Raw genomic sequence first — 16,321 nt, 5'->3', positions numbered from 1 at the left:
GAAATAACATTGAAAAATGAGGTCGCTCATTCCCCTCTCCCAGTGACTGGTATGGTTGGGGGCTCTGTTGTTCTTCCCTCACCTCCCCCCCCCACCCCAGCCCCCATATCACCGCCCAGATGGGAAAAGGACGAGCAGATTGTTCCGTTAACAGGAGAGGAGAGTGCTGTGTGTCCATACGTGTTGATGTTGGTCCGGGTGATGTGGTCCTGTTTGCTGGAAAGTGCTGTAGTTTGGGCATCGAGTGAGGGTGAGATTGGTCTCGATTGTCGTGCCAAGCCACAATCCATTAACTTGCTGATGCTCACTGCCTGGGCTCGCATAGGAATGATGGGCATTTGGGCAAGGTAGGTAGAGGTGTGCTGGTGCAGGTGCTGCTGGACCTCAGCATGAGCTGTGACCTCTGGAGGTGAGGGGAGGAAACCAAAATGAAAAGAGAGGTTTACAATCGAGTTACATCGCAACTACAGCACAGAAGCCGGCCATTCGGCCCAACTGGTCTATGTCGGCATTTATGATCCACATGAGCCTCCTCCCTCCCTACTTCATCTAACCCTATCAGGATACCCTTCTATTCCTTTCTCCCCCATGTGCTTATCTGGCTGCCCCTTAAATGCATCTATGCTATTTGCCTTAACTACTCCTTGTGATAGCACGTTCCACACTCTTAACACTCTTTGGGTAAAGAAGTAATCTTACAGAATCCAAAATGGGAGCAATAGTCTTAATAAAAACAGAAAGTGCTGCAAACACTCAGCAGGTCAGGCAGCATCTGTGGAAATAGAAGCAGAGTTAACGTTTCCAGTCGATGACCCGAAGATGCTTTTAGATGAACAGAGCCGGGGAAAGGGGGGAGCCAAGAAAGGAACAAAAGGGAGAGGTGTGTGGTAGGGTGGATGGCAGGAGTGATCGGTTAGATCTTGAGTCATAATTTTACGTGATCAGATCAAACGGGTTCCAAGAAAGGTTGTGGATCACTTCGAAATTTACATAAACACTGCATTTCACCAGCATTATTTCAGGAAGCCAGCCATTTTGTTCAATTGGGTGTTGCAAGATTTTACAGCCTCTATAAACACCTTCTGTGCTTTCTAGAGTAGACGAAGTGCACTGCGGAACTGCATCTGTGTTGGTGTCAGTTGAACCCATCCGATAGGGCACTGAGAAAGTACTTTCAGCTTGCGCAGCTGTTCCTGGCAGCTGGAATGTGGGTCTGGAATTGCACTGATAAAGTTAGAGCCCATTGGGAGCCTTTGCTGGTTTTTGCAAAAAAAAGTGATTCAGTGGAATGAAAAATTCAATTTAGCGGGATTTACAACCCTTTGGTTAGAGGTGATTATGGCATTACTGGGTTTTATTGGGGAGGGGGGGGGGGAGAGGAGGAGGTGGAGGCCTACTGTTGACTCATGCCCATTGAGGAGTGCTTGGCATTGCTAACTCAATTCAATCAGAATCTGCAACAACTGTTAGAGAGAGAGAGAGAGAGAGAGAGAGAGAGAGAGTCTGCACAGGATTCTGAGAGCAGGTTCCAGAGTTGAGAGGATAGTGTTCTGACGCACTGGACAATTCAAAGAAAGGAAGAGCCTTCCTTTCCCGCCTTGCTCTTTGTTGGATTTAACCTGGTCCTTCAGATGAATGGGTAGTATTCCAACTACTTTTGTTTTCTTTGTGCTCATGAAAGTGAGGGATGTTGGCGCTGGGTACGTGTTCTGATTACCACGATCTTGGGGTATGGGACCACGTGGAGAAGGGGAGACTTGAGGCATGGGAGGAGTTCGAGAGGGTGTGGAAGCATTGGAAGAAGAGTGCTGGTGAGAACCAAACAAGATGGCTTCAGTCTTGTTGACGTTGAACTGTTAAGATGTTTCAACGGACTCAGAACTTGATATCAATCAGGTAGCTGGATGGAACAGCAGTAGCCATGGAGTCAGTGATGATGCTGGAGATGTACAGCTGGGTGTTGTTAGTGATCACCCAGGAGCTGACATCCCCGAGGGGTAGCATGTAGATGAAGACCAGGAGGAACCTGTGCCATATCTTAGGCTGGCGTATGAGGTGTGGCAGGAGTGACTTCAAAGGTTAGGAATTACTTTTGACGACATTCCTCGGGATGCTATTTTATCAGAATCATTAAAATAAACAGGCGAAACATCTGCTAAAATAAAGGAGAGAGGACTGCCACCAGAACATACTAAGTGTCCTCTAATAGGGCAGCCGGAATCTGTGGCCTAAAAAGAAGCAAAAATAACGTGACGTTTTAAAAACACACGGGGAATCTGTTTTTATATTTTAATCAAACATACTAATGACCCCCCTATGATCAGACACTAGATCCAGCAGACACATTAAATTCACAGAATTTGCAAGTTGTCTTGAATCTTGATGTGCAAGATGTTAAGTTTACGCCAAATAAGAAACGGCCAAACTTCTAGAATTAGTAAAATAAGCACGTTCAAAAATAGTTTGCAATCACCAAAAACACTTTGCCAATGGGGCTCTTCTGGTTTACTGTTTAAAGGAACATTTGCTGGTCTGTATTTTCTGCTGACATTTTGATTGTGTTGTGAATGCTTTCCCATCTTTGATGCAGAGAAGTTTGTGATCAATACTCTCTAATAATTATTTACCAAGTGCCGTCCAACAGAGGTTTATTTCCCCCTGAAACCACTGCTGGAACTACTTTCCGGTTCTGATAAAAATGTGGTGAGTAGGAACTGAGCAGAAGTCATCTCCCACATTTCCATCACCCATATCTTTCCCTAGATCTGCTAGCTCCCTGTGCCTCACCAAAACAATTTCAAGATTCTCTTAAATTCTTTTCAAACCATTCTCACCTTGTCCAAGCGATCTCCAGCCATGTGGCCCAGCCCTTTCATTTTCCACTTCCTTTACTCCACTGTTGGGAATCATACAGCACAGAAGGAGGCCATTTGGCCCATCGTGCCTGTGCCGGCTCTTTGAAAGAGCTATCCAATTAGTCCCACTCCTCCGCTCTTCCCCCATTGCCCTGCAAATTTTTCCTGCTCTGTGATCACCTCCCGCTTTACGAAACGCACTAGGACATTCTTTTATGTGAAGAGCGTAAGATGGTATAAGTTGCCGTAGCAGTTAATGCTGTGGGCCCGTTTCCTCTAGGAATTAGATTGAGACAAACAAACTGAGGGAAGCATTGGTATGGTTGTGATATTTCATTGTTTCAGTTTCACTGAACTTGATTCCAATCCCTGAATATCTCCACATTAGTGTTATGAATAACTTGTTTCTCAATTTCTTATTCAGTTGATTTAGTGAGTCAAAGTTGACCGTTTCAATTCTTTTTTTTTTCTCCTCCCCCTTCTCGCCTCTCCCTAGACACCCACTCTTTCCACTCCTCGCTCTCCTGTTTGAGAAATGTGAGCAGGCCACCCAGGGGTCAGAGTGCATTACCTCGGCAAGCTTCGACGTGGACATCGAGAACTTCGTTCACCAGCAAGAGCAGGAGCACAAACCGTTCTTCAGCGATGACCCAGAAATAGACAGCTTGGTGCGTTACTCTTTGGTGGCTATTGGTGGCTAATAATAAAAATGTATTTCCCATGTAAATGAGGAGCTAAGTACAAATGTAATGGGCGCTAAAACATTCTCTTCTATTTCTTTTATGTGGGTCACAGGTTCTCTAATACTTTTTTAATCACTAAAATTAATCATTATAACTAGATGCTCCATTATAAATGGATTTAAGGCCTTTCAATGGAAGCCTTCTCTTCAACTCCATCTATTGAAGAACATTGAGTGGGGAGGTCAATTGCCGTTAGGGTAAAGCATCTATTCATGAGATACCTGTTACCTATTGTGCACTGTGTTCAGAATAAGAGCTTGTTGCTTGAACTGTTGTAACTTGTGACAGGTACCCCATTCAGACGCTGTATAGACGCACCCCTCTCTGGTGTTCCCAACTTGGTTTTGGTGTCAAATCTATGGAATTACTCACAACTGGTAATTGATGTGTCACCAAGGTCAGCACTTATCTGGAAAGGCAGTCTCTTTTTCTCCCACCCTGGATTAATCCCTTCCCCTGCTGAAGACACCGACTCCTTGCTGGTTAATGGCATCTATTATTTTGCCCCAGTGGCCATTCTTCTTGTGGGCATTTTAGACAGTGAGTGACTGTGGGCTATTCGATCAGGGGGGGGCAGTGCAAGCCTGAATCTGTTTTCACTGAGTGTCCATACAAGTGCGCTTTTCCGCTGAGATCAGCGTTGGTGATCGGAAATCCGACCCCTGCCTGATTTCTTTATTTCCCCAGCCCAGGCACATTACACCAGTTGTAGCATCCCTGCAGACATTTCAGGTTTTAACGATGTGGTTTCAGTGTTTCGGGGAAGCCGCAATAACAGTCTGCATCTCCGTTACAAAGAGGGTGACAGATAAAGGGAAGTGTGTTCCAATTTAGTTGAGGAGCTCTAATACCTTCTGGAGATTGGGATTAACTCATACACTACCAAAGATGTGGACCAGTACAGTCATTAAACAAACGTGTATACAAAACCGTCAGCAGATTAGTAGTTGAGCGACTGATTGATGTTGCTCGATTCACACAGACATTGTGCTCATTTATTTTGGCGCGGTGTCTCTGCCAGGCTGTCGGTGTGGTACAGGAGCCAAACATCGCTAGCTCCTTTGTGTGATGGGTCAATGACGAGGAGAGGTGCCCAGAGCGTGCCCACTTCCCTTCTCCTGTGTTTGAAGATTCCGTTGTCTGCCAGCCACCAGCTGAAAGGAGTGCAAATCGGAGCTGATGAGCTCTAAGTACTGAGCACCTAGGGCTCAAAGCTGGGACTTGTAGGCCGTGGATTTGAGCATACCGACAGTGACATTAATGATTGCTCACTTCTGGCAGTGATATTAGCTGTGATCCCGGGGTGTTAACTGTGGATTATTACACAAACGGTAAACAGAGAGGCTGATTGGCAGTTTTTTTATTAGAAAACATTTTTGGGTTGTGACCACAAGTGCACGATTTAAGCTCTCTTTAAATTGGAGATTTCCTAAATAGGTGGTTCTGTAGTCTTTGGCTGATGCTTCTCCTCAGCAGCATCGCTGTTTGCTTGATGAATATTAATGAGGCCCAAAGGGTTGATGTAACATTTAATTATCTGTTAGTTGCTTTCAAAAGAAAGCATGGCAACATGAAAAAATGTTGCTTCAGGCAGTGACAGTGCTCCGTGCGTATGTGAGGGGCGGGGGGAGAAGAAAGAGAGGACAGGGGATATCTAACTAATAGTGCGGTTATGTTGCAGAATTGGTTCAGTAAGGGAGTCCTGTTAGGCAACACAATTCCCTGGATTGTAGGAAATTTCATTCTGCTGTTCACCATGTAGCAAGTTCGCCCCCAGATGAGGCAATGGCATTTACCTCAGACGATTGCCTTTCCCCACTCAGGTGGGCTCATTTACCTCAGACGATTGCCTTTCCCCACTCAGGTGGGCTCATTTACCTCAGACGATTGCCTTTCCCCACTCAGGTGGGCTCATTTACCTCAGACGATTGCCTTTCCCCACTCAGGTGGGCTCATTTACCTCAGACGATTGCCTTTCCCCACTCAGGTGGGCTCATTCACCTCTTCGCTGGAATTTGGCAGCCAACATCCACCTTATCCATGTTTGCTGCTTAATTGAGTTGATTTGGATTTTTCGCGCTCTGGAAAGTTGCTGTTTTCAATCACTGTGTCTCAGTCCTACTTCCCCAGAGCTTCATACAAGGCAGTACCAATGTGCCATGCCAGAGTTGCAGAAAGCAAGTTTGTGCCCTTGATTACCCCAAACTGCTTTCACTGTTAGAAAGAGGGTCTGAGGGGAGGACAGGACGCTTCCCAAAAGAAGGCAAAATTGGAAGGACGCTTCCCAAAAGAAGGTAAAATTGGAAGGCCTCTGCTGGGCACCTCATAGTACTCAGGGCCAAAGGCCATTGGCAGAGACCCGAGAGAGAGAGAGAGAGAGAGAGAGGTGTCTGTCCTGCCCAGTCTTCTAGATGGGATGTGGTTCATGTTGCCCTGAAACCAAAATGAGTTAAGGTAATTTCATCACCATCCAAGACCAATTTCACCCCCATTGTTTCTTGATGAACCCCTAAAAGCTCAGTGGGTAAGTTTACTGCTTCATGTGGAGTCATGGAGACCAGACAACCTGCAAGGTTTAATCCTTCATCTGACCTCAGCCTGGATGCCCAACAGCAAGCAGGTGAAGAAGGAAACGGTAAGGTCAATGAAAGATCCCAAAGGTGACATAATACCAAGTGATAAAGGTATAGTAAATTAATTCTTTTCTGTGTTCAGGGAGGAGACAGTGAGCAGTCTCCCCTGTGCAAAAGCTGAATTTCTGGTTGGGGCAGGAGATTGGAGTTAGACAAATTAGAAATTTCAGAGAAGGCAGTCGCTGGTTACCTGAGGAAGTTAATGGAAAACAAGACACCAAATCCAGGTGGACTTTAATACAAGAAGTGGCTATGAAATCGGTTACATCCCTGCTGCTGTCTTTAGGGAATCATTGGAAATGGGTGTGGTGCACGAAGTGGAAAGTAGCTAACAAGCTACAATGGGACAACCTATTTACTGCATCCAGTGAGCCCAACACACACGGTGAGGAAAGTTATCAAAGACATCCTGAAAGAGGGGATAATGGAATATCCAGCCAGGTTTGGGGTGGTAAGTAGGGAGTCAGCAGGATTTTATGGGAAAGAATTTACTGGAGTTTGAGAGAGTGGCCAATAGATTTTTGTCTGGTAAGCGTATCAAGAGATTTGGAGCAACGGTGAGTAAATGGAATTGAGGATCAGCCATGATCTGATTGAATGGCGGAACAGACTCGAGAGGCTGAATGGCCCACTCCTGTAACTTCGTTCCTATAATTGAGGGATATTAGTTTTGCGGATCAGCCAGGTGAACTACAGTCTTTTCCAGTCCTTTACTTTTGTATGTTCCATGTTCCTAAAACTGAATAAAATTAACTGTATTTTTATTTACTTTTCAAGCTGTGTGCTTATCTTTAACTCCCCCATAGTCACCGTGCACCACCTTTTAGCCATGAGGCTGATTAAATATCCAGATCCCACGTCTCTGTCACCGCAGTTCTGTGATGGTTCATTCCCTGACAAGTTGCCTGCTGTGTCTCTTAACTCTCTCTTCCCTCTGAGGATATGCCTGAGATCAGCTCGGCACTTCCTCATCATGACACCACTGAGAATGGCAGTTCTACATTGGAGTGGGGGGGAGGGAAGCATGGGGAAGGCCTTATGAATGTGTACATGTCCACCCAGCGACTGGTGAGTTGTCGCTCAAGGTAGCGTCTAATTTCAGGGTTCGTTACTTTGTAAATTACTCGAGCTTCGTCTCCCTGTTTAGTGATACTAATCAAACCCCTTCATTGGATTCCATCCGGTAATCCAGTCCTGGATCGCCTTTTGTGCATGTGTAAACCATCTGAACCCCTCAATTAAATTCCAGCCTGTAACTCATTCCCAGCGATCCATTATTCTGTATGTAAACCACCCAAGCTGCTCTATTGATTTCAATATGTAACTCGGTCCTGTATATTAATTATTCTATTTATAAGCCATCGGAACCTTTCAGTGAGATTTCAACCTGTAACTTGCTCCCAACTATCTGTTGGTGTTTATTTAAGTGCAACCTTTTCTTGTTCATATTTTCAAAGCTGCACACCGTGAACATTTTTAATCCTCTGCCTAGAAAGAGCAATGAATACTTGCTGTCTAATCTTTTTTTTGTTATCAGCATCTAACCAAAGAACTGGAGATGTGCTGATAGTGCCGTGGGTGCCCACTGGTCCAGTGGAAATTAGGTGCCTTTCCCCCGACCCTGCAAAGCACAAGTGGGCACAATCCCAGCGTATCTGCAGGGATCGATTTTCGGGATTATTGGCAGTCTAGTCTGAGCCCAATCCTGTTCTTTCCCAAAATCCATAGGGACTGCTAGATAGTGACCAGGAGCAGGAACCCAGGATGATTTTTTTTTCCTTCCTCACCCCCTCCCTAGCCTAGATACACCACTAGTGTTATGATAAACTCAACACAGGTCAGGAATCAAACCTGGTCTGGTATGGTTCAATACCACACTTGGACTCATTACTGAGCCATGGATCCACAGAAGCTTACAGCCCAGAAGGAGGCCATTAGTGTCTGTGCGGGCTCTTTGTCAGCCCCATTGGGGTTCTGCAGCTGCCTCATTTGCTTGACTGGAATAATCCCTTGATACAGTTGTCCCCAAAAACGGCGGGTGTCCGTGAGAATTCTATGGAAGCTCATCGGTTTCCCCCCACAATAGCACAAGATCGAAGGATAGAAAGAGACGATGAAGGACATGATCCACCTGTACCACTCCCATCTCAGCATACGACTGTTTCTCAAATGATCAGAAGGATGAGGGACTTCAGTCATGTGGAGAGACTTGAGAAGCTGGGATTGTTCTCCTTCGAACAGAGAAGGTTAAGGGGAGATTTGATAGAGGTGATCAAGTAGATGGGGGGAAACTGTTTCCACTGGCAGGAGGGTTGGTAACCAGAGAACACAGATTTAAGATAATTGGTAAAAAAGCAGGGGGAAATGAGAATTTTTTTTACACAGCATGTTGTTATGAACTGGAATGCATTGCCTAAAAAGATGGTGGAAGAAGATTCAATAGTAACTTTCAAAAGGGAATTGGATATATCCTTGAAACATTCGCAGGGCTACAGGGAAAGAGCATGGGAGTGGGACTAATTGGATAGTTCTTTCAAAGAGCCGGCACAGACTTGATGGACCGAATGTCCTCCTTCTATGCTATATAATTCTATCAATCTATGATCCCAAGGTTGTTGCCCACCTCCTGCCTGGAAGTCCATTCCATGTGTGAAAAACTGACCAACATCAATCTTAAATTTGCCTTTTTCTAGATTCATCGTGTCCCCCCCACCCCGCTTATGCTACCATCCAGATATAATTTGCAGTAGTATTCAGGATTTACCTTGTGTGTGCTGTTAGGATCGAGACAGACAGGTGCAAAGAAACCGTGGCAAAGACTGCTGGTTTGGGGTGGGTGGGTGGGAGAGTGCCTGAGATTGCTGCAGCATTAAAGGGAAAAGGTAGCCGGTAACATTTGCGATGCTTCGGTCATATTTCATAATCGCTGAGCTTTCCACAGGACTGTACATTCGCAGAGTAATTAGAAAAGGTCAGAACTCATCATTATCTGCCAAATCAGCCAGAAGGCGCTGTGAAGTCAATTAATTTTGCATCTGTATTTTTTATGACCCGTTCACTTTTTACATCCGACTGTAGGTCTTTATCAGGACAGATATACTGCAGCAGGGCAGTAAATGAGAATCTCTGAGCAAATGAGCTGCAGTAATTGGCATATTTATTAACTGCCCCCCCTCCCCCCATGCCCTTGTACAGTGACTTAAACAACAAGCTCCTCTCTCAGGTTGTAGCTGTGGAGCTATGTTTAATCCCTGCTTTACTGTAGAGAGGGAATTTGATCCAAAGCTCCTTGCTCAGTCTCGCTTGCCTACTTTGTTCAGTGGGGATCGAATATGGGAGTTTTATTACCAGGAATGCATAGATATCAGATCTGGAGCCTGAGTCAGGTATTATCCCCGGATAGAGATGCTCTGCACAATTAATTCATATTAAAATCCTACTGCACACCCAGCAAAAAAATGGTTTGCTTGTGCCTGGTCCTGTGTGTGATTTGCATGGGTCCCCTTGTATCTTCACTACCTTTACACACTAAACATGGGTAAAATTTTCAGCTGTGGCTCAGTTGGTAGCACACTTGCCTTTGAGTCAGAAGGTTGTGGGTTCAAGTCCTCACTCCAGAGCCTTCAGCATAAAATCCAGGCTGACTCGTCAATGCAGTACTGAGGGAGTGCTGCACTGTCAGAGGTGCTGTCCTTTGGACGAGACATTGAACCAAGGCCCCATCTGCTCCCTCTGGTGGATGTAAAAGATCCCATGACACTCTTTCAAAGAAGAGCAGGGGAGTTCTCTCTGGTGTCCTGGGCAATATTTATCTCTCAACCAACATTGCTGCAAAAATAGATTATCTGGTCAATGTCACATTGCTGTTTGTGGGACCTTGCAAATTGGCTGCTACATTTCCTACATTAAAACAGTGACTACACTTCAGAAAAGTACATCATTGGCTGTAAAGCACTTTGGGACATCCTGAGGTCCTGAAAGGCACTGTATAAATGCAAGTTTGTTCGTTCTTTATGGGTAAAGTTGTCCAATGTCTTGAGAACATAACTTCTTTTTGTATTTTGAAACCTAGGCAAAGGGTCAAGGCTCATAGTGCAGGACACCAGGGTGTAATATTGTAGTGGTTATGGTACTCGATCCCACCTTAGGAAGTCATGAATCAATAACTCTGGTCATTTATGGGCTGGGTACCAGAAAAAAATGACCATGAAAGCTGCTGGATTGTTGTGAAAACCCAACTGTTTCACTAGTGCCCTTCAGGGAAAGGAGCTGCCATCCCTACCCGGTTTGACCTACATGTGATTCCAGCCCCACATTCTTGTCTCAATGTCCTCTGATGTGGTCTAGGATGCTACTCAGGTGTAGAAATGTTGGTTGGGAGCAGTTCAAGAAGAAGGTCCACCACTGCCATCTTAGGGCAACTAACGATGGGCAATAAATGCGGACTTGCCCGTGTAACTCAGATCTTGAGAACAAGAAAAATCAACCCTGGCTGAGAAGAGAAGGAGAGAAGTCGAGGTCGATCAGGAATTGATGATCAGATGATAGTAAGCTTGGGTTTTAAAAAGCCTCTAGATTGTAGGAGGAAGAGACGACTGAAACAGTTCAGTTTTCAGCTCCTGGGAAAGAATGAGATAGAGTCAGAGATGGTGCAACGAGTCTTTTCAACACAGGAGGAATATGTAGATGTACTTTAAGCTTAGGAGGAAGAGGAACATACGGAGGATAAATTGACACAGTGGCAATGATATGATGGAGACCAGAAAGATTATTGACTACAGCCATATAAATGATGTATGCTCCTATGATGCGTGTAATACTCCGACTACCGTGCTAATTACAGTCCCCTTTTATATGATGTGCACTGGAAATAACCAACACTTCGCTGCCTTGAGGCCTGGAGCACACGCCTGTTATCAGACGACAATCGGCTTTTGACGCTGATTCTCGTGATGTCAGGTGAGGAATCGGTGGGAATGTGTTTTATTTCCCTCCTCCCCCACCCCCCCCCCTCCCAGTTCCAGCGATCTTCTGGTAACTCACTCAAGGTTATTCTTACTGCGTCAACCTAGCTAGTGAATGTTGGCAGGAGTCTTGACAAGTGGGGAACATCACAGGCAAGCCTGATGTCTACACGCACACATACACATGCGCACACATACAGACACGTAGATACATATGTACGCTAACACACACACACACACACACACACACACACATATTCTCTTGCCGTACCAGTTTTTGGATGAAGATCACAAACAGGAACGGGCTGATTTTCCCCTCACTGAAGCTGATTTTAGTATGCTATCTGAGACCAGGTAACTAGGAATTGAAACTAGGACCATTGTGGTCTATGTGACTCTATGCGACAAAAGAAGGTGTATGTTTGAGTTCTTATAATCCACGTAGGATGCTGTAAGCTTGTATTGTGTAGCCTCCTGCTGCAGATTTTTGAGACAGAATTCTGGGAGAGAAGTTGGATAGCATGGCTATTGAGCATAAGCAAATCAGAGTGATGTCATCCTACCCAGAATGCACCACAGGCAGGTCAAACAGTGATGTAATGTGAGATTTCTCCACAACATGGCCTCCAAATTGGGTGAAGGACCTTGTTTAGTGAGTCGACTGGTGAAACGTGCAGTGTGTGAAATAGGCCGCCCCCCCCCAATCAGAAGGACTGACTGTGCTGAATCTGACTGGATTGACAGCCTTTCTCTCTACATTGCAGATGGTAAAAGCCATTCAGGTTCTGCGAATCCACCTGCTGGAGCTGGAGAAAGTCAATGAGCTTTGCAAAGACTTCTGTAACCGCTACATCACGTGTCTGAAGACAAAGATGCACAGCGACAACCTACTGCGGAACGACCTGGGAGGCCCGTACTCCCCAACAGCCGTGTCACATACCCTCCCAGCGCAGGTAGGATTGCTTGACAAGTTCTAAAGTCGTTTTACACTTAACGTTGGTTTGGGGAGAACAAGGGCAAACTGACCTGTGTGCTGCTCTCCTGTCAGACTGTTGGAGACCCAGCCTCCTACGTATGTGCAATGAAAGCTCTCCATTTTCCAAATCCAATGGTCATTCAGTAGTGTAGAGGTACAGGATGGTTTATGGAGGACTTTTCAATTTAAAAAGAAAAGCTAAAGACACTCTCAGCCAGCCCAGTACGATTACGTGCTTGCAGCAAATCGTAGGTCATAATGCAACCATGCTGACTCAGCGAACTAGATTTAGACGCCGAGGACTGAGGTTGGGGTTATGGCAGCAGATGGAAGACCAAGGGGAATTGATGGATCTCCACTTGTATTGGCTAAACACAAGCCTGTAAGATTACATTTGGTAGTGTCACCGACTGTGTTAAACCTATTCGCTGGGTGTTGACAACATTGCAGTCATATAAAAGATATTGAGAAAAGAATTATCACTTTCCTCACTACAAGGATATTTTTAAAGTGAGGTATTGAGATGGAGATGAGCCCATTACCGAGAGACTGAATATGTGACTCTACCTGTAATTCACTTAAAAGTTGCTAGTAATTCTTTTAAATCATTCTTTGGGATCTGGTTTGCTTATATTCTTTCTCGGGATGTGGGCATCGCTGACTAGGATGCCACTTATTGCCCATCCCTCCTTGCCCTTGAGAAGGTGGTGATGAACCGCCACCTTGAACTGCTGCAGTCCGTATGATAAAGGTACTCCCACAATGCTGTTAGGTAGGGAGTTCCAGGATTTTACTGCATAAAATTTACTGCATGAGATCCTGTAATTTATGGTCTCTGAACACCTTAACTGATGGCTGTCAAATGGAGGCAGGTCGAACATCCCATACCCTACATGTGCGTATGTGTGCATGCGTGTATGTTCGTGTGTACGCATGTATGTGCGTGTGTATGTGCTACAGAGGTATAGCATCCTGCATCCCCATGTGAATTGCTGAGAAGAATCCCCAACAACTATGCCCACGGTATCCCAGCTGTGTCAAAATATTAATTTATTTTCAAAACATTTCCCAGTTCAGTATTATGCTTTAAAAGTGTTATTTCTGATGCAGATTACTCTTGCTCTGCAGAAGCAGTGATCCTTGTAGCTTGAGGTCAGAGTGCAATGCTGAAGCAATGTAAAAGGGGAGAGCTGGACACTGAATTCTGTGGCTTTGATTTAGTCCCTGATGACTTTAGAAACATTTCTCCAGGATAAACTGGTTCAGTTTGTAGCATTGTTGGTGCTGAGTCAGAAGGCTTTGATTTTAAGCCCCACACCAGGACATAACCTGGACTGACACCCCAAGGCAATACTGAGAGTGCAAAATTGTGGTGGACTTTAAAGATCCTGTAGCGTTATTGGAAGAAGAGCAGGGAGTCCTTGTCTCTTGGTCAGGAGTCCTCCCTCAACCAATAGCACCAACAAAACCGTTTAGCTGGTCACTCATCCCGTTGCTGGCTGTGGGAGCTTCCTGTGCGCAAGGCAGTTGCCACTTGTGCCTACAAAGCAGCAGTCACTGCACTTCATAGTAACTCACTGTATGGGGAGCGCTTTGAGGCAATTTGAAGAGATATGATAACATGTTACATAAAGGCCAATCTATCTGTCTTGCTTCCTTCCATCCTGCAGCATGACAACAGGATCTGAATATTGAGGTTTAAATAACTACTGTAATGTTTGTGTACAAATATTAACTTGTGCTATGCAATATTGAGGATTAGAATTTGACAGATTAATTTTGCAAATGTTTTTGCACCATTAATGAGGTGTGTGCAGGTTCACAGCATCTCTTTCCCCCCTCCCCCTCTCAGGGCATTGTGCCCACGTTTGTTGGTGATGCTCAATATCCCTGAAAATTGGCTTAAAGCAGCGAGGAATATTAAAAGCGTTAACAGTGAGGGGCTTTTTCCCACAGATGTAATGAAATAAATCCTGCCAGCGATTGTGTGATGAACGTTTTAATTAAATGCTGGCCACTCAGCGTCAGTACTGCAGCCTTGTGGCTGCTGGGGAAGTTAAACACAACAGAGCACTTGGGATCAGGCCACACAACTCCAACTGTTTGAGGATCCTTAAAGCATATCGGGTCCTAGGTTCTCTTTTTTTTTAAGAAGAAGAATTGATTCACTCTGTTGGTAAATGTCCTGCCTAATATGTCACCAGCGTTTGGTGTTGGAGGGTTTTATTGGCGAAGTTTGATGTGTGAGTGGGCTTAACCCAACCTGGTCCTGGTGAGGTAATGTGGAGGCTGTCACCTCCAGTCCGACCTTCCCTTTAATGGAAGGCGTTGCCTAATTAAATAAAATTCTCTTGTGCCAATATAAACCTTGAATTTTGGTGTTCAGTTTCGAAGTATTTTCTTTCCCTTTTTCCAGCCTCACTGTGCTCCAGCATAATCTCTGGCCGCGAGCCACCTCCCAGGCATCAGCAAACCCTGCTCTGAAATTTGGCCATTAGGAAGGACACTAACAGGGTGACGTCCTGTGATTACTCCGCATCTCCCTACGGGGAAGCTCGTGGTCTCCGCCCTGTGCCTGCCTCCGGTAGCACGTGTCGGCGAGTCAGGAATTGTGCACCATATTGGCACACTGCTCTGGCCACTTTTAACAATGATGTGGAGATGCCGGTGATGGACTGGGGTTGACAATTGTAAACAATTTTACAACACCAAGTTATAGTCCAGCAATTTTATTTTAAATTCACAAGCTTTCGGAGACTTCCTCCTTCCTCAGGTAAAAAACATTTACCTGAGGAAGGAGGAAGTCTCCGAAAGCTTGTGAATTTAAAATAAAATTGCTGGACTATAACTTGGTGTTGTAAAATTGTTTACACTTTTAACAAGTTTACATTCGCCCTTTCTTTTTCTTCTATTTTCTCCTTCCTGGGATACGCGGGTGTCATTCACCCGGCTGTGGTGTTGGCAGGCTATTTGGCTATATGGGGCATCACAGCCAAGCCTCACCTGGAGTACAGACAAGTGCACCTCCAATGGAGGGGTTACTGGATATTGATCAGGAGTGGCAATCCCGGCTGAGGTTAATTTCCCTAATTTGAGCATTGAGGCCAATTTTAGTGCCCCTGCTGCTACCCCTTGCTAAGATAAGGTAATTCAGCACAGGCCAGCACTTTTATTTAGTATTTTATCAGCGTGTTGCCTCTGAGTCAGTAGGTTGTGGGTTCAAGTCCCACTCCAGAGACTTGAGCACAAATTCTAGGCTGACATTCCAGTGCAGAACTGAGAGAGTGCTGCACTGTCAGATGTGCCGTTCTTCGGATGAGACGTTAAACCGAGGCCCCGTCTGCCCTCTCAGGTGGACGTAAGAAAATCCCATGGCATTATTTTGAAGAAGAGCTGGGTAGTTCTCCCTGGTGTCCTGGCCAATATTTATCCCTCAACCAACCCCACTAAAAAACAGATTATCTGGCCATTATCACATTGCTGTTTGTGGGACCTTGCTGTGCGCAAATTGGCTGCCGCATTTCCTACATTACATCAGTGACTACACCTCAAAAAAGTACTTCATTGGCTGTAAAGCGCTTTGGCGTCATCCTGAGGTCATGAAAAGCACTATATAAATGCAAGCTCTTCCTTTCTTTCTCTGCCTGCACAGTAGTGGAGAACTGAAGGGACAGGCCTGATTGAGGGACTCTGGAGTGTTACTGTGCTAGGGAATCAAAGCAATGGTCTGTGAGAAGTACTGTGATGTATACGGCTTAGCTGAAGGCTTCTGCACTGTACTGTACCAGGAGCTGAGGGGAGTATGTTGACTTTGCCTAACCAGGGAGCTGAGAGGAATGGTCTAATTGAGAATGTCCATCCGTACTGCAGTTTACTCAGGATTCAGGAGAGTTGCATGATTGTAGGACTTGACTTACCTGTATAATAACAGCTATTCATTATTAGTATAGAATCATAGAGCACGGAAGGAGCTATCAAATTAGTCCCACATCCCTGCTCTTTCCCCGTAGCCCTGAAAAACTTTGAATGTATTATTAAGATATGTCTAAAACACATAGAAGTGTGTAATAAAGCAAAAGCACAATTGAGTGGTTCTATAGATAGATCTGTGAAGGACAAAGCTTGATTAGTTTGTACAGACAAAAGGTTT

The 16,321-nt window shown here is 45.1% G+C and overlaps 1 protein-coding gene across 5 annotated transcripts in view; it reads left to right on the top strand.

Annotated features, from left to right (window-relative positions):
* pknox2 (pbx/knotted 1 homeobox 2) overlaps nt 1-16,321 on the top strand; it is a 343,270-nt gene that overhangs the window by 264,657 nt on the left and 62,292 nt on the right. For all 5 annotated transcript variants that reach the window (XM_067971059.1, XM_067971057.1, XM_067971055.1 and 2 more), the window contains 2 exons: nt 3,352-3,523; nt 11,960-12,148. In XM_067971059.1, the coding sequence (XP_067827160.1) occupies nt 3,352-3,523; nt 11,960-12,148 (361 nt within the window). The remainder of the gene's footprint in view (nt 1-3,351; nt 3,524-11,959; nt 12,149-16,321) is intronic.

This window comes from Heptranchias perlo, chromosome 33 (assembly GCF_035084215.1).
Source record: "Heptranchias perlo isolate sHepPer1 chromosome 33, sHepPer1.hap1, whole genome shotgun sequence".
NCBI classification, from domain to species: domain Eukaryota; kingdom Metazoa; phylum Chordata; class Chondrichthyes; order Hexanchiformes; family Hexanchidae; genus Heptranchias; species Heptranchias perlo.
Note: the sequence above shows the minus strand (reverse complement) of the source record. Positions and strands in the feature narration are given on the sequence as shown.